Source organism: Apus apus, chromosome 1 (assembly GCF_020740795.1).
Source record: "Apus apus isolate bApuApu2 chromosome 1, bApuApu2.pri.cur, whole genome shotgun sequence".
Taxonomy (NCBI): domain Eukaryota; kingdom Metazoa; phylum Chordata; class Aves; order Apodiformes; family Apodidae; genus Apus; species Apus apus.
The window spans coordinates 69,963,028-69,982,471 of NC_067282.1; the positions used below are offsets into that span (position 1 = coordinate 69,963,028).

General features: G+C 44.0%; 1 protein-coding gene across 1 annotated transcript in view; it reads right to left on the reverse strand.

Annotated features, from left to right (window-relative positions):
* The window catches only part of ARHGAP31 (Rho GTPase activating protein 31), a 58,594-nt gene that overhangs the window by 18,224 nt on the left and 20,926 nt on the right, over positions 1–19,444 (reverse strand). Inside the window, exons 2-3 of the mRNA XM_051608496.1 lie at positions 4,587–4,689; positions 3,939–4,083 (exon numbers count right to left, since the gene is read on the reverse strand). Coding sequence (XP_051464456.1) covers positions 3,939–4,083; positions 4,587–4,689 — 248 coding nt within the window. The remainder of the gene's footprint in view (positions 1–3,938; positions 4,084–4,586; positions 4,690–19,444) is intronic.

Genomic DNA, 19,444 nt, shown 5'->3' on the forward strand with positions numbered 1-19,444 from the left:
TACTGCCACTGGAGTTTGGAGAGAGCTCAAAGAAAGATGCTGGGACCCAGGCCGCCAGCAGAAGCTCTGCCTACAGACAGACATCAGCACTGCTAGGAATGGAAGGAAATAACCCGTCACAAACCATCCATCGCTTGAACATTATGAGCCTGAAATTATCAGCCACAACTAGAGAAGCACCTTCTTGTCCTTGCAGTCACTACAATATCCACACTGGTAATGCTGCCATCTCTGTTCTGGTCACTCTCCTTTTCCCAGCAGACCACTTCTCATGTACAACCACCAGCAAACCAAGCACTGCCAGTTTCAAGGCCAAGAGATGAACAGCAATTATTTTATTCCCCTAATTGAGATTAATGCCCTATGGTTTGAACTTAATCACTGGTGTGATGGCAAAAAAAAACCAAGTGAGCTTGTGTATATGAGATATATTTGGTGTATATGAGATATAGAAGCACTTGTTTTGGCCAAATTAAAGGTAGGTTAACTTCTTCTGGTATTATTTACCCATAATAAAAGCTCTCCCTTTTTTTTTTTTTTTCCAAAAAAAATTTTTTTAAGCCTATTAGCACCAGTTCAGAAATCATTAAGTGTAAGTACTCTCTAATCTTCATGTAAAGTTTCCAGTTGAATGGCCTTGTCCAAAGATGGATAAGGAGAGAAATACAGACTTCAACTAGTGCATCTACAATCTTATATTTCAGCTAGATTGTACACAATGTTTTCTCCCTCAGTACTGATTTTCATTCCCATTTTTAACTTCCAGATCTCAAAGATCTAATGCTTAGAGAGCAAGTGAATACCAGACTCTCTCAAGTCATGACCCATCCAAACCTCCAGGCCACATTTCTGACCCATACGTGTGGTGTCTTTGAAATTTGAGGCCCTCCCCAAAATTCACGGTTACAGCTGCAGAATTCAGAATTCAAGAAAGAACCAGTAACTCCATTTATTACATGACTGTTACCATATGAATTCATGTCATTTAAATTTTCATCATACAAGTGGGAAGAGAATGCTGGGAGGATAGCAGAAGGTATGTAAAATACAAATAAAAATCTTGGATATTTTTACTTTACTGGTGATTCTGGGCGTGCACAATGAATAAGCTGGTTAACAAGTGGCATCAAGTCCTGAGAGAGAAGACAGGCTTGGCCTCCTACAGCTGATTTGCTCTAGGGAAGTACTCTAAGCTCAGGTTAGAACAAGACAAGCCAGATTGAAGGTATCTATCCCAGGAAACACCCATCCACTGCCAGAATACAAAATGGCAAACAGGAGAGCTTTGCAAAAGTTGACAGCCACTGAAGTCATGACTGGGATGTTACATCCATGAACTTGACACAGTAATGACCAAAAGGCCAACCCCTCCCTAGTCATTAAGAATTTAACTTTCCTTAGCCACAGATGTCTGAATCACTCTGGTGACTCAAAGTGGAGCATATCCCATCTCAGAGACAGCTCCAACTGAGTCAAGCTGGGATTAGCCTGCATCCTTTACTCCTACCAGAGCTCTGCTTCAGAACCACAGCTGCCACCATTCCCTCTCCAGACACCCCATGCATATACACACTCCCAGTGATTTTTCTGCTCTTTGGGGAGCTGTTTTCTTTTTTTTCTTTCTTTCTTTCCTCCTGGTATCTGACTGTGCTTCCTGTCAGCTGGTTACCCATTATAAATCCCTACTGAGTAGACTTACGTGAATAATGGATTTTATGGCTGAGCGGACAAACTAAAAAGCCGCAGATTAAAAAAAAAATCCCTTTTAGGTCAATCCAAAGTGATAACATTTTGGGGAGCTGGCACAAGATTTTAAAAAACAATTGCTCGAGGTTGATCAAAACATCGGACACTAACAAAAGTGAAAAAAAAATCATTTAAATTTGGGGCTGTTTAACCCTTTTCTGAAATATGAAATATTTACAAGTTAGATGTGTTGATTTAATGTTGAAGCATTTCCTTCAGAAAGTATTTGTAGAAGAAACATTTACACAGTTACAGAAGTGTTTTTCCTTTTGTTTTTGAATGAAACTATTTACCAAATGTATCTAACAAAAATCTGCAAGTCATCATCTCAAAACTGCACTTTTCAGCAAACATTCTTTCCTAAAAATGTTTCCATTTAAATGTTCATGTTTCCTCTAGTTCATTTTTCTTTCATAAATCAGTACTGACAGCCAGAAAGACATCAGTCAAATAGCTTCAACAAGAATGAGACTCATCAGTTACTGTGAATGGTGGAATACCCTGTATTTTCAAGGTCCTATTCATCCTGACTTTCTCTAGTTTAGAAATCCCATCCTACACCCTCAGGATCCCTGTATCCTGAGGATATAGGTCAGTTTTTCAGAATCATGACTGAGGTTTTGACTATACATCACCTTGAAACACAGACCAACGTTACTTAAAATTTGGCATTGAAACAACAGGATACTGAACACTATTTATTGTGCATCTGTCAGGCAGCACAGCAAGCCAGTTCCCACCTACATGTTCCCCAGCTCAGTCGTAGTCTCTAAGAGGTCCCTGACTTCTTGGAGCAGGTTGGTGCTTGGCTGGTCTCATCTGACTTTGCCTTACGGCAAGTCCCCTTGCATGGGTGTGCCTGCCTCTTCCCACAGCAGGCAACAGGGAGTCTTCTGAAAACATCTTCTTCTTGTGTGGACTTCACAGGCCTCTCTCAGTGACTCCTGTGCCATAGCAGTGCCACTTGGAAGCACTCTGCTCAGCATAGAGGCAATGTAGACAGCAACACCTGAAGCTAAGGTTGCTCGTCCCTTCCTGCTTTAATTCAGACATGATTTTGCAAAACTTCTCTTCTGCAACATCTGACATTTTTGGCAAAGTCTGCCCCTTCCACCTCCCAGCAAATGGGAAAGAGTAGAATGACAGAAATTCTTAACAAAGGACGGATGTTTCTAAAACTGAGGAAACAATCTTTCCCATCCCCCCAGCCCAGTTGTTTTAAGAAACTACTGAATGCTTTTAGCTGAAAATTCACACCTCTGGCACATAAGGTTTCAGCCTAAATAACTGGATTTAAATTCACTGATGGTATCAAAAACTGAAAGTAGATTTAGAGTGGTAAGAAGCAGGCAGTCTTAACAAGAAGCATCGCTTGCTGTGCCATGTTTTAATAAAATATTATCTGTCATCAAAATTAGCCAACCCCCTTAAAAATTCAGGCTTTGTGGTCTTATTTTTTTGCTCCCCCACAGTCTTCTTCTAGGCTCCAACTTTATCCATGTGTAATCTATGGCTGTTTAGCAGAATTGAGTTACTACTCTTTGAATTATAATCCTTTTAAACAAGGTTAGAGGTTTCTGCTTGGCCAGCTGCCACTTTCCTCTGCAATTTGTATTTATGACATGATCGTGATGGACCTGATATTCCATAACTGGCATAACTTGTGTCATCACTTGTGCTCTGGCAAACTGTGTGAAAGACGCTACAGATGCAGAAAAGTTGGTGCTCTACTCATGGGCTAAGCAATCAGTTTGCACAGGTGCCAGGGACTGTCAGGGGGAAAGGGAAGAGGAAACCACACCCTTGTGATTATGATCACAAGCCCCAGGTGAACCAGAAGACACTTGCTGATTGACAGTAATGAGGAAAAGAAACAGAATTAGAAATTCTGTGATGAGGTGCACAGTGGGGAGAAAGAGTAACAGCAGCAAAGCAACGCTGTGAAAAAATGAGCAAGACAAAGGGAAGGGAACAGCAGAAAAACTGAGAGAAATAAACATGAAGTGGAGGAAAAAAACAAGGGCAGGGAAAGAGATTCAGCACAAGATAAGAAGGAAGAGCACTGAGAAGTGTTTATACAGATACATGCACCAGAAGCCCAGACACTGGAGTGAATCCCAAACAGCTGTCATGGGGGAACCTGCAGGCCATCCACATTGCTGGTGAGGAACGAGAACAGCTAGGGGTCTCACCGTGAATTTCTTGTAGAGCTCATAAGTGAGGAGAGGGTTGGGCAGTTCCCTGAAGTACAGCTTGCAAAGTGACCCCACACAGTGGATGTCCTGGAGGTAAACTTCCCTTGTCAGATCCGGGCATTGGTCAGAGACAAACTCTTGTCTGAAACAATATGGAGACATAATGATGTAGACAAATAAGAGCTGCTCCATCCCAGTACTCCACCCTAAGCTGTCTTTTACAACTAGAGGAAAAAACAAACTGGAAAGCAAAGATTTCCCTGAAGCCTGGCCCAGACTGTTTCCTCAGATCAGGCCCTGAGACTTCAACTAGTCTCTGGCTTTCCTAACATAGTCCCATGAGTGGACCCCAAACTGATACTAAGAGATTGCTTTCTGCTAAAGTGAGAGAGAAAACACTCAGCATTTGTGCTGAGACCCTCCAGGCCTTTCCCATTAATAGATGCAGAGGAAGATAATTCTTTTTCTTTGTCATCGACTAATCCCTGAAATGCTGTATTTCCCTCTTACCAGCTTCAGAGACAGTTTATCTTCTGCATCAGTGTAGAGATCAGTTGGCCCCAGTCTGTGCCTGAAGGACTAACAGTGAAAAGGTACCAAGCAATGTCACCAAAGCTCTCTGGCAGTCAGACAGGTTGCCCTTACCTCAGCTTTTGTATGTTGGATGTCACTCCTGAGAGGCGGTAGATCCCATCCACAATGCCATGAGTCTCAATGAACTCCGCACAGCTCTTCAGCACGTAGGGGACTAGGAGAGGAAAGCAAAGCAAGGAGCCCAATGAATACTCTCTGGGAACTTCCACAAGTCACCACAGAGGGGAAAGTCACCACACTCTCATGAAACAACTGCAGAGGCTTTCTCTGAGAGCTCTCAGAGAAAGGGTACAGCAATGGGAGAAATACAGGGCAAACCAAAAATAAATCCCATAAAGTGGCCATAGCCAATTCGCACAGTGACGATAGGCTACGGTTGTGCCACACCACGTTCACTGACATGTGACAATGGCTGACCCTGAAGTCACAGGAACATTACAGGATGAAAGGTGGATTTTCTCTTTCTCCCTTTGTTTTCTTTCCAGGAAAAAACGAAAAAAGAAAAAAGAAAAAAAAAAAAAAACGCAACAAAATAACAGCAAGAAGCAAAACCAACCAACCAAAGAAAAACAAACAAACAAACAAAAAACCCCAACAAGCAGCAACTTCATTCTAATTGAAAGAATGAGGTAAATCATGAAGTCCTGGGAAACTCCCCCCTCCCCAAGACAGAGCTCCAGCTTTGCTAAATTGTGCCAAAAGGTCTGATTGGCTTGGATAAAAATCAGAGAGGCATTTGCACTTCCATATAAGCCTACATACCCGCAGCTCAGTGCTCATAAACTCCCTCAGAGGGGGTATAAAGTTCAAATATTGACTAGATCTGCACACTGACAAAATTTGACATTGGCTTCAAAAGAACTCTAACATAACCAGCCAAAGACTTAACCAGCCTTAAAGCTGAGAGAAGCTGAGAGGAGCCTGAGGCACAACATTTACATCCAGACCTAGACCCAAAGCCTATGTTTATTTTTTCCCCATATAGGTATAGGAAACCCCCATCCTCTTGGTCAGACCAAGCCTCACTGTCCCCAGTACTATAACAACCCTAGCTATAACAATAACAGTGAGAAAGTCCTTCCTTATTAGGTGCTAGAAACTACTGTGTATTTAATAAAATGCTTCACACAGCCATAAGCACAAAAGTCAGTAAATGCAGAAGTTACAGTTCCCTGCTGTAATGCTGACTCTGCTGCACTGCGCATTGGGCAAGCAGTGTGGAAGAAAAGACTAATCCACATGTTTAACTGGAAAGGCAGGCACAGCAATTACTGCATCTTTGCAACATTGCAGAGAGAGTGCCTCTGGCTGGACTTCCCCTGAGTTCTTCTGCTCCAAGTTCAGGACCATAATGACACACTGACATATGCTTTATCAGGCGGGATCCAAAGACAGCACTCCAAGGACAGCCTGAACAAAAACCAGCTGATACATTCATGTATTTCTCTTGCATGCCACTGAGGCCAGAGCCAGCTCACAGGTGGACTTGACCCTACTTAGCAGCCCAGGGCACAGGCTCTGGTGACCAGTGCTCCCAAGCTGGTACCTACCTCAGTGCCACACTATTACCGAGCTCAGCTGGTCAAGGAAGTGCTGCCCTTCTGCCTACCAATTCATTCCAAGGGAGGTAAAGAGGTTGTGTTTCCCTTCTCTTCTCTTTTGGCCAACCCCAACACAGGAATACACAAAGTGCCAGTGATTACTTGAAAGTCTGAATGATCCAAACAGACTAATTCTGCTCTGTTAAAGAAGTCTCTTCAGAACAACAGGGAAAATTTGACTTCACTTATTTTGAGCAAGGACTCATGATGCAGGTACATTACTCATGCTGTCACTCAAAGCCCTTGGACTGATTTTTAAGACCTTCAAGCTGTTGGGCTAAGGCTAACAGCAGAAATTCAGGCAGGGGCCATAGCCTCCCATAACAATGATGTTCACAGGAAACCATGAAATCACCAACAGAGCAAAAGCTTTGTCCACAGCAGTCACAGAGCCACAGAATTCTTTCCTCAAGGATTTTTGGAGGAGAAGGCACATCAGCACTTTCCAGAAAGAACACGGAAGACGCTCATTTCAGTGCCTACAGCACATACTTCCTAAGAGGATTAGATGCTGTGGAAAGAGACAGAGCAAAAAAGAAGTATGAAATTTCCTTAAAATCCTGCCAAGAAAAGCCCAAGTGACACATCAAGAAAGAGGACCTTACTATCTCTGAGTAAGACTTGATTATCTGTAACCACAAGTGGGCAACTAAGATCATATGAAGATGAGCATGCTTGAAATGAAAAAAAAAAAAAAAAAAAAAAAAAAGGAAAGGCAAATTACTTCAGACCTCTTCATTTCTGGCTGGTCAGGCTATATCATCTTTGTGGCAGGAGTTATGCATACATGGCATATTAATATATCCTTCTTGGTAGGGGTCTCTGGGAATAGATCTAATGTAAGTAGCAAAAATAAAAGCTAGGCAGATCCATGTTCACTTCAGATCTATTTGGGTTGGAGAATGGGTGAACCACTCCACGTACCTGGAAAAAGAAGAATTAATTTAACTGAAAACCTATTTGATCAGGACAGCCACATGACAAGGTTTGTTTAAAAATTAAACAGTCTTTCATACAGACAAACTTCATATGATAGTGCCTAGCTGCCACAAAATGGGGCCCATGCTCACAGCACCCTTCCTTAGACACTTTTAAAAATCTTGGTGTTGAAAATGAGCACACCCACTAAAAATGCATATACTGATGTTTGTTGTGACTAATTTGACCTCTTGAAGCTAAGACCTATTAAATCACATCTTTTTTTTTTTTTTTTTTGCAAAGTTTTAAGTTTCCTCGGGATCAATTAGGTCAAGAGGCCTCAGGCAGGTGAGCAAACCTGTTATGCACAAACCAGAGAAGGCTAGACCCATCTGTTGAGGGCAGGTAAGCAAAAAAAAACAGGGGCCTAAGGGCAATAATCTGTAGCAAACATTTAAAATTAAACTCATTTTTAAAGTGGGTGAAGACTCCAGAGACAGCCTATAGACTGCAGATAGACAATATGCAGCAAGCTCTGCAAGTATCTCTTACTTCAGCCCTGCAGTCTTCCCAGATTTTCCAGCCCTGGGCATCTCACATATCTCTGCCAGTGCACTTCACTCATCATGTACATGATTTCCCACCATACCAAGTCTCTGGCTTTTGTGAAGAGAAACAGCTAGTTACACCAAAATGTGTGGTGGTTTTGTGATGTCAAAAAAAACAACCCGAAACAAACAACACATAGGACACATTTCTCTTGTAACCAAAACTACAGACTTTGACCTCAGATCCCTGGAGGTGAAGGGACTGCATCACTTTCCTGCAAAGCAAGCCCCTAAATGCAGCACTCGTGTGAACTGGAGCAAAATAAACGTTTTATTTGAGCAGAACCTGCAGCTCTGAAATTCCTGAGCTGCTCTGATCTCCTAAAAAGCTGACTCTTTCAGGTGCTTGGGGGAGGCGAGGCCAGAGCAGCAGTGAGCAGCTCCCTCCTACTGCCAGGTGCTTCTGAGGTGGTTTGCTTATTTCAGACACAGGGCTCCTGATGAATCAAAACAAAGGTTGTGAACAACCCTGAGCACGGGGAGGTAGACTCCGACATGCTTTAGAATGGGACTGCATTGGCATCAGAGGGCATATGTAAACCAGAGCTGGGTCTCTCCCGAAAGAAGATGGGACGTGGATGAGGATTTGCAGCAGGGGCTGTGCGTGTGCGTGCAGGCACAGAAAGGGGTGGGCGGGGGGCTGTCCAAGCTTGACACTTCTATAATTAAAACTGTGCTGGAGGCTTAGAAGTTGGAAGAGGCAGCTGGTGTCACACAGACCCTGCTTGTTCTGCCAGACAGCCAAACTGTCCTCATTTAAAACTACAATAGAAACCAGATGGAGGAGGAGAGGAGAGCATGGAACAAGGCATCAGTCAGAAGGGAAATTGAGTTATAAACATACTGCACACAAAAGACAATACTTCTCTTCCCCTAGACAAAAATAAACCAGAAGGGCAGTCACAGTAACTCGTTCCACTCTCACTGGATATCACCTCCAAGTTCAGTATATGCAGACATTCACCTCCACTGGGGTCTTTTCTGTGACCAAAGCTCATGTCAACTCCTTTATAAATGTTTGTGGCTTCTGCTAGGTCAGGTATCTCAGCCCTCCTACCCTGATCCCACTGGTTTCCAGTGCCAGTGATATGTACTGACTCTCTCTCCTCCCAGCATTGCTGGGAAGGGGGCATCTCTCCCTTCTCCTTTCCCTTCCCAGCCATGGTGCTACCACCCACCAAATGTTCCCACCAGCAAGCAAGCTGCTTACTGTTTGCCTGCCTGACAAAGGCTTTATCTGGCACAGGGCTGACCATTTTGCATCAAAGCCAGGGAGACCTTCAAGCAGGCACCTAACTCAATCACCAAGCAGCCCTAGTAGGAGGGAACACTAGGAAGAGAGGGAGTCACTGTATCTAGCGACCAGTGGAAGAATGGCCTCCTGGTCTACCACCGAAGCCAATGAAGAGCAAGAAAGATCCTGGTCCAAGAGGAGATGCAAGCAATGCCCTGTGGCCCCCAGTGCTGCCCTCCAGAAAAAACTTTTGGTCTCCATGGGCTACAGAAGGACGCTAGGGAGGAGGCTGATAAGTCAACCACCTAAGCCAGTCAGTGCTAACACTGTCAAGCCATACTGAGCTTAAAGCTAATTAACCTGGACTGGGTCACACATTCAGGGTACATGAGACTGATCTGGACTGAAGAGCAGCAGGCTTCATTTTTGTCTTTTTCCTTTGTTCTCTCAGAAAGCTCCTTCCAAGGATAAAATTAGTGACAGAGCTGCTCAGGTCCTCTTTAAGGGTTCATTTATGCCACATGGAAGGCGTTTCACATCCTCTCTAATTTATTTTTTTTTGTTTAGTTCAAGTAATGGGAGATAAATGCAGACATTTCCTTTTACCTGAAACATTAACTTGTTGACGTTTGACATGCAGGAAATAGTTGGGGGTTTGGTTTTGATTTATTTCTCCCAAAAAGTAATCCTGCACCATAAAAAAAGTTGTGGGCATTTTTATTTCACTATTTCAGTTTTGTTATGTATTAGTATGTTTTAAATTGTCTTCTATTGTCCTTAATAGTGGTGCACGCTTCCTATAATGCTATGTCAATGGCATGGCAATAAAGGTCAAAATAATCTCTTGTTTCAATTTAAATGACTAAATTAGGAAATATTTCCTCCTAAAAAATAAGTGTTTCAGTCTGTACTAAGCAAGAGCTGTTATTTTGTACAAAAGTAACAGAACAGTACACAGTTTAGACAAACTAATATATTAACTTGGTCTCCTAATCACAGGAAAGGAACAGCACTGTATACATGGCAACATACTTGAGAGTCAGTATCTCCAACGTTTTTTGCTGCATTTTGCTGCCTTTCCTGATGCTTCCCACATTAAATCACACACTGATAATGCTGATTCATTTTTCTGGGTTGTTTTTTTTTTTTTCTGATCTTGTCTGATTTTAACTAGGCATAAGGTTGGCTGAACAACATATTCCAGAGAGATCAAACTGTGCTCTCCTCCTTGCAGCTTTCCCAAGCCCTGGTCCAGCATGGCAGTCATGATTCCAGTTTGCTTTCTAGTGCATAGCCCTGACCTGTGCCAGCTAAGGATAAGTCCTGTCTTGCCTCCAGTTACCATCTCCTTCGCCCTCCACTGTCTTCTTGTCACTGGTGGCCAGGGATGGAAGTGATCACAGCATCCAAAATCACTGCTGAGGATCTCTCCTGCTCGGAGATGAAGGATGCTGGCAACTCTGGGGATGGGGACAGTTTGCCCTGCTGGACCTAACTGCTACAAGGAGAATCAGAGGGCTTCAGCCTCCAGGATGTCTATGCATACTTTCATCAGCCCCAAATTCATTCTACAGAAGAAAAAAAATAAACTGTCTCACCATCAAATTCAGTGTTTAACTTGGCTGTGACTGCTGAGCCATCACAAACCGCCCCTCCCCCCATCTACACACACGCACCTGTGTTTAAACAGTATCAGATAACTTAACAACACTAACCAGGCTTAAAAACAAATCACTTTGTTAGAGTTCTCCTTGCCTCTTCTGCCTTAGCTGCCCTAATCAGACTGTTAAAAGAAATAAATAGATTAATAGCTGGTCCCGACATGATCCTGTCCGCATGGACAGCATGACTGAATCACCACCTAAGTCACACACTTCATTTTTTTCCCCCCTCTACTTCTGTGGGAAACATCTCTGCAGCGTTGTGAATGGCACAATAGTGCTGTTCGCTATGATGAAAGCACCATCCTGTGATTCTGGCCGGCAAAGACGCAGGAAAAGCAGATCTCAATCCTGTCAGATGCTGTGAGGCACCATCCTCTGCGGCTTGAGCAGGAAGTGGAACCGCTGAGCGCTGCCCGGGACGTGGCACGCTGCTTCCAACCAAGCGCAGCTACCTCAACACAGCCTGCAGGCCTAGGGTGAGTTTGAATGAAGTCAATGGCACCACTAACAAGAGGGGTTTTTTTTTCCCATTGATATCATACCCAGCTTACATCTCACATATCTAAGACATGTAGGAACACCTGATCTTCCAGAGCACTTTCGACAACTGCAATGTTCCAGGCAGAAATGAAAGAGCCTGTGGCAGACCTGGCCAGCTCATCGACAACATAAATCAAAGAAAGCCTAAGAAGAAAGCACCACACAGGCAGACATCCAATGCTGACTCTCACCCCTGGTGGTCACCATGCCCCTCTGAAATGTGACCAGCACCTTGACATGGCTGGCAAATTCTGTCATGCAGGCACTTTTGAAAAAAGAAGCTGTACTAAATACTAGAACAGTTTTGTTAGGAAAACATCCTGCTGTGGGTTTCCTGCAAAAAAAAAAAAAAAAAGACCAGATAACGAACAGGATATCTCCACTCCTAACTTTTATGACTCTAGTGCAGCCACCTCAGAAAACAGCAGCTTAGGTTCCGCAGGGCAGGTCAATGAGCTGTGCACGTCCTCAGCTAGACATCTGAATCCTAACAACCCTGATCCACAGCAGATTTGGGTAGATATTGTTCACCACAGCATAAGCAATTGAGGCAATTCATTCTGGAGGCAGGAGTAACAGGACTATTCAAGCTGTCTCAGAAAAGGGACTTTTGTGTAAGTATAGAAAAGATCAGAAAAGTTTTGAAGCTCCCTATAATGAATTGATCTCCACTTCAGTAAATGCAGAGATACTGACACGGCCCAGATTTAATAACCCAGGAAGGTTAGAACTGGACCCCCTTGCTTTCTGGTCCCTCACAGATACCATGAGGATAAGCACTGTGAGACAGAAATTTTGCCATAAATGTAGCTTCTGACGGCACATACTAAAAAAATTACCAAATAAAAAGGCTGCATCAGCACTGATCAGGAGTGAGAGGGTCTGTGCCGATGCTGCAGCTCATGGGAGCCAAGAAAAGCAGCCTGCAAGGGAAGAGTGAACAGCCAGTGATGTAGGCTTCATTTTAAGCCTCTTGAGTGTCCACTGTCCTTCATCCAGATCAATAAACAAGCTTAAGCACTGCAGGTATCACACAGTGTCATGTTTTCCTTCCTTTCTCCACCGTCTTCTTAACCATGAACACCAAGGTAAGCCATGCTAACCTACTTAACTGCTGACAACAAAGCAAGGAAAGTACACGGACTTCATAAGTCTTTTCCTCCTCTCAACAGATTTTGACCTATATGTTTTCATTTAAAAGGGCTTCAAAAGCAAGTTAGAAAACAAACAGTGCATGGTCTCCATCTTTTACCTGAGCCTTGCTCAGTTTCTTACAGTCCCCAAATTACTCTAGAGGTAATCTGTGACCTATTACACCCATTTCTTTACTATAAAAAGAGTGTAGAAACCACCATCTCCCTTGACTTGTGGGAAGTCTTACACAAGATTCTTGGGATGTCAGAATCTGGAAAATGGTAATTCAAGGGGATCAACACATACTCCCTACCTGGCGGTCACTGTTTATTTGTTCTTTATTCCTTTCAGGCTGGACTTTAGTATGCCAGGAAACAGGGATTCTAGTTTTTTCTTTACAAGGAAGCTTTTGGGGGCTGTTAGACAGAAATTCTGGATGCTTAGATCTCGATGTGCATCTGAAAAATGGCAGCTACTGGCTAAAGTTTTGAAGTCCTTTGTACTATGCCTTTCACAAACACCACACCTATACACTGAAATCTATAAAAATCTCTACAGGATATAGAATTTCTCTGTAGTTCCTCTGCTGTTCTGTCAAGCTGTCTCACTGTTAGACAGACCCTTAGTCCACTTTCATAGTGATGGCATGCTGGTGACCTAAGCAACTAACTCCCAGATAGATGCTTTTGGAAGGCTTCAGGAAAAATGACAGAATCATAGAATGGTTTGAATTAGAAGGGACCTCAAAGATGATCTATTTCCAAGCCCCCTGCATGGGCAGGGACTCCTCCTGCTAGACAAGGTTGCTTAAAGCCTCATCCAGCCTGGCCTCAAATACTTCCAGGAATGGGGCATCCACAACTTCCCTGGGCAACTTGTACCAATGTCTCACTACCCTCACAGTGAAGACTTTCCTCCTAGTGTCTAACCTAAATCTACCCTATTCTAGTCTAAAGCCATTTAAAAAAATCGTAGGGCTGAATCTCACAGCACTTATTTATATCTTTTTATTTTGCCCTCTGTCACACTGATGAACTGATGCAGACTGACACTAGATTATGCAGCAATGTTCTTTAACTCAGGCCCCTCACTGATCTTGCCTCTAGGGCTCTCCTAGTGAAGAGTGGATACAGAGAGGTTATTCCAGATGGGCTGTTTTACAGATAGTCAACAACTTCGGGCGAAGAGCAGGGAAAATTGCTGAGGAACATCATATATCACGGACAGACAGATGAGGAGCCTAAATACAAACCCATAAAGGCTGCAAATCAGAAGTGAAAGGCAAATAAAAACAGACTTTTGAGAAAAAGTAAATAAGGCTTTATGATGTCAATTTGATTGAAAACAAACATGCAAAGGCACTAGCAATAAGCAGCCATTACAGTTTGAAGCCAAGCAGCACAAAATCCATTCCATCTTTGCTCAGTTGCTGAGCATATATTTAGTCTGCATGTTTTCATTGCAAGGCTGGCTGGGCCTGACCCAAAGAACCACACTCATATAAAAAATCCCATTGAATTCAGCAGCATTTTCCACAAGAGAGAAAAAAAAATAAATCTGTTTGTTCTACTCTCTCTTACCATGGCATGCAAATGCTAGGAAATGAGGTGTAGGAAAGATAGAAGAATTTTCACCAGCTTTACAGGAGCATAAAATGATGGTGTGAGGTTCAACACAGAGTGGACAGTTAAGACTGCTGCTGGCAGTGAAGGTCATCTAGAAATGCTCCTCCCAGCCCTGCTCAGAGAAGGCTGAAAACAAGTTGGTCTTTATTTGAAGAGGATTAAGCTGTGGGTGACTGGGATTGCTGATGTTTGTCTGATGAAATGAGGTGCTGTTCTATCCATCCTGAGCAATGCCCAGAGCATACAAATGCCACAGCCTGTGGGCTCAGCTTCTCTCTATGTGGAGCATGGAGAAAATTCTGCCAGAAGCAATACCTGGTCAGACACACATACCTCTACACATAAGTAGATGTATATCTATGTCTATATTAACATATATGTGTGTGTGCATACATACATGCATGTATTTTTAAATATACAGTTATATTTTGTGTGTGTGAGAGAGAGATTTCATGTGCATTACCAGGAAACTCAGAACAACAGCTTTTAAGAAGGTGTCAATCAAAGCCTAAAACCTAAAGGTGGTATTTACTGAGTCAAAAACTGCAAAAGTCTTGCTAAGCTGAAGTCATAGGTCTGGGGGATACATCATTACATGCTGGTGCTCTTGTTTGTTGAAGCTTGCTCAGCCAGACACAGAATAAGCCATTGTCACTGATATTTTCCATGCTGTCCTGTTCCAGGCAAAGTGCCTTTAGCTAGTGCATTGCCCTGCATGTTGCTACTATGCTGAAGGCCTTTCTGGGTGAAGTACTCAGTCTCAGCCAAGGAAAACTGTTGGGTTGGGGGTGGATTCCATCAGCAGGTCCAGAACCAGGCTCAGTGGGTCGGTTTCCCTCAGTAGCTTAGTTAAGAAGGGTAGCCCATGGAATATGGGTGGGTTTGGCTACACCTTTTCAACTCCAGAGGCTGCAGCCCTCTAAAGTGTACTCTACAGCCTTGATCACCAGGATCTTATTTTCCTTTCCACACACCGAGGAGAGTAGAGTTTGAAAACAAGCTGCTGAGCAGCCTGACTCCAACAGCTGGAAGTGGTGCTGCACCTTCAGGGCTTCTTTCAGAAACAGCAGGGAAAACAGCACTGCTTCATCTGCCAGCCTTGTGGCAGATCAGCACTCCACATATGTTGCAAGAGGGCAGCTCACTTGCTCTCCAAAGCCTGTGAAAATCATCCAGGACAGCGGAGGAGGCAGAACAGCATCTGCAGATGGTGTCACACAGCCTCCCAGCCTTCCAGAGGCCAACGCTGGGCTGGGATTGCTTAGTGGAAAATATTTCCTGCCATGCTGTTTGTGCCTACCTCCACCCCAGGATGTCAGTGCATAACTACCAAGATGCAACTAGAGCATATGGCATGGTTTCTCCAAGGATGACCTGCAGAGACTGTACCTCCACAACAGCCTGCCAGAGGGGTAAGAGAATCAGAAACAGACACTAGTGCTGTCAGGTCAGTGATGAAGAATAATATGGCCTTTGCAAGCCCTAATAAAAGGAGAAAAGAAGCAAAGCTGAATAAAATATTACAGCAAGATGGTCTCTTTTTATTCCTTGAACAAGCTTTTATCTTCTCACCTAGTAGGGAACAAGTCAGGAGAGATATGTCTCTAAAGGTTACTTTTCTTTGTACTCCCAAGGACCTTCTGCTCCCTCCCAATGGGAGCAGTTGTCCCCATGACTATTCTCCCCCACAGAAAATTCCCCCAATTCCACAAGGGATACAAGCCTCCTTCTCGCTTCATCTCTTAATAAATATGCATGTCACGGGTTATCAAACTGAGGGTCATTCTCAGTGCTAACAATGGAAAAAAAAGCAATACCCAGCTGTTCCTAAAGTAGTAAATCTAGTCACTTCACAACTGCACTCCTCAGTTTCCAAGCCCCCAACGGATTCCTGATACATTCCATATTCTGCTCTTTATTTTGTTTTCCATTTGGCAAAGGGCAGGCTCCGAACCAGCGTGAAGGAAAACAACCTTTCCCCCGCCCCCTTCATGTTTTTGGGGGGTTTTTTGGGGTTTTATTTGTCTTTTTCACAGCGCTATCTCTGCTCCAAGTCAGGCCAGGTAGTGCTTATCATTTCCTCTGCACTGCAAACACCAGCGTGCCTGCGTTTCCTGCCGGCCAGTCCGAAACCACAAGCTGACATTGTTTTCAAGGCCCCCCTTGCTCGGAGGCAGGAGCAGCTCTGCCGCACAGCGCTTCCTGTTGATGTCAGGCCCCTCTTCCTCCCAAAGCAACTGGGCTTCCTGCCGGCATCTGTGTCCTTTTCCATGAGGACTAGCGGGAGCCATTTTCCTACACAGCGGCCAGGGAGGGGGGGAAATATGTGTAAAAAAAAAGGCAGTGGAGACAGGGTTATAATGGGGAGAAGTAGGGGTGGATGTTTTGGGTTGTTTTTTTTTTTCTCCTGGAGCTGTTGAAGAATATCTGGGGCCCCACTCAGTGAGGAGGAGAGAGAAGAGATGCGAGATCAGTACAGTAGAGTTATATGTCAGGGATGCTGGTATTTGAAAGTACCAGAGAAATCACTTATTAGCAGAGAACATCAGAGACTAATTACAACTGCTGATTTCCCACTGCCAAGGAATGTAAGCTCACAGAAGAAAAGCTATAGCCACAGCCCCTGTGCTCTAGTGGTGCTGTCATAAGCTCTGGGAGATGCCAAGACCTTTACACCAGACCATTGCCTTCATTTTTATTCTTTCAAATGGAGGAATCTCTACTGCTGCCAGCACTGTTTCATCCACAGTGGAGAAACAGCCAAGCAGAAGCACTCCAGCTCCACAGACTGCCACTGCATGAGCTGCTGCCCCAGCAGAGAAGGGAAAACCTAACTATTTTGGACCTCCACACAGTCCAGGTTTGCATTTTTCCCTTTATAGAAGCTGATGGGCTTCTCCCATGTCCCACCAGAAGCTTACAAGCTTGCTGCACAGTGTAGCCCAGGAATGTGTGATTACAGGCTCCATCATGATGGGGACATAGAACAGGGCAGAGCACAAGGAGCACAGCCAGCTGTGGCAGTTCCATTGCCTGCCCTCTGCAGCATTTCAGCCAACTGGCTCACATCTCCTCCTACACAGAGCAAGGAGCTGGCTTGCCTTAGGACATGTTTCCCTGCAAGCAGAGGTTTTCTCTACCTAGACAGCGACTGGGGAAATAGAATCCCCCAGTATTTTCTATACTACACTTGAAACAATGGCCAAAACCAGTGAGGTGAGAAGGTGGTTTACTAAGGGTTCTCTAGTAGTAACCAAACAGGTTATTAGGTCCCCTAGTAATAACCAAAACAGGATCTATCCCTTTAGAGTCTCAACTGCTGTTCTTAATGGTGCTCTGGGATGGGTTTCATCAGTATTTCAATAAAATATATTGTTCTAATGTTAATTTATCCTTTTTTCCTATCTGTTGCTTGGTCACTTTCCTGTGTCACTGTAGGAACTACACAAAGGGTTACACTTCCAATCTCTGTGTGTAAATTGCCACACAAGCAGGCAAAACTACTCCAGCTTTATGCAACTGTAGCCAGAGGCAGATGTGGCCCCAAGTCTGGCAGAGCCAGCTGAGTTGCAAGAGAGTGAGCTGGAGCTTAGCTTTCCTCACAAGAAGAAATTCTTACTCAAGGAGCAATTGCTAAATCTTGATGGCTGGTGTGGGTCTAAGATGCAGAGTTAAAAAGCCTACGTACATCCTTACTGCAGAAGTTGGCCAGGGCTGCTGAAATTTGCAGCACTGACATTTAGGCAAGCATTCCTGGCTGCAGGGGATGTGCCCTGCATGGCTAAACTCAGCTGTAGCTGTGCTGCTGCTCACAGACGAGTGAGCAGGTAGGGGACTGGGAGAGAAGACCTCCCCGTGCTTTTTAGGGAGCTCCAACCTACACGGTGCTAGTGGCCTTTCTGGAAGGTGCCTAGGAGCTGGCAGGGCCAGCTAAAACCTGTGAGAACTTTCCGGGATGGGACCCCATTTCCAAAGCTGCTCTGGGAGCAAAACCAGTCTTTGATGAAGGAGCGTGCAAGAGAAACAGGCTTCACCAAGCTCAGATTTTCCTATCACACTTCCCCTCTCTTTCAGTGCAGCGCTCGTGAATGAATTACCTCAATCTCTCTTAAGCAATGCACTGACCAGGAAAAGGGTGTGGGGATTATTAATGGAAAAATCCTTGAATCTTTTAGCCCTGTAGCATGACTACAGTTACAAGGAAAACAGGATACCATACTGCATGTGGTGAGGAGGAAGAGAAAAGGAGCAGAAACTCTAATGATCTGCAGGGACTGACTGGCGAGGAAGAATGTGGCATTGGGAAATAGGCACAGCTGGCCCAAATTACCAGGACAGAAATGAACACACACAGTAACAGCCTGCACGGGGCACAGACACCACTGTGGGAAAGGACTTGTTCTGGATGAGCAAGGGGTTGTAACTAGGAGTGACTGAATGCAATGACGAGGGGAAATTTAGGTTGAGTGGTAGGAAAAACCTCCTAAGAGTGAGACAGAGAGTATCACGCTGTAGAACTGCTTTCTCAAGAGACGGGGTTGGAGTCACACTGCCTGAATATTTAAAATTAGGCAGGAGATTACTCTGAAGGGAACGGTCCTGCATAGGCTGCTGTGACAAAGACAATATGATCTCACTGGCCAGCCTATATTGTTATCAGCCAACGTCTTTTAAGCCATAGTGAGAAGCCCTGGAAGAGCTTGCTATGTTAACTCTACAGGAAAATATGTAGCACCAGCATTCACTACAACAAGGGACAGCAGCACTCCACCAGCAGCTGGAGTGAAAATTGGCTACGAAAGCATGGAGGAAGAAATGCAACTTGAAAATTTACCAGTGGAATGATTTTCCAGTGGAAAAGAGTGCATTGCACAGAATCAAAATACTGCAGCAAAACACAAGAATTCCATTAGAAGTTTCAATCAAAGAAACACTCAAATATGTTGTTTCCAGAAGGTGACATACGTTCACTTCCATATCATTATTTCCAATGTAATATCACCTTTTTGAAAATTTTTATTTAGCGGAAATTTCTACTTTTTGTATTCAGATTCCAGATGAAAGGAAGTCTTGTAGTAAGTAAGGTGGAGCACAGTGTGAAACAGGAACCAGCTCTAATGGGTATCAAGTGATATCACCAGAGAAAGGCTATACTTCTGAGTACAGCAGCACCTTTCCTTGCAAGCTGAAGCCCAGAATATTGTGTGTATTTCTTGTAGATGAACGAGAGAAAAAGGAGACACGGGTCCTAAGGTGTGCTTTTCAACCCTCAGGATACAAAAAAAACCCTCCAGCATATTCTCACAGAATTTGCTTTGCTTCCATCAGCAAAAGTCTAACCTCTTGGCAAGAAGTCATGAATTAACAGAGGATAAGTCTCATTCTCATCCCATAGGTGCAAAAATGAGAAACAGAAATTGATTGGCAGCAATGAGTTAGTGGAGGAGCTAAGGTTAAAGCCCACAGCTTTGATTCCTGCTCTGAAACTTAACCACATGGCCAGTTTTCTAGTATCTGAACTCCTAGTAAATAGAAATGTACTTTCAAAAGTTCAGAAGTTGGTAAAGCACGCAGACAGTCCAACT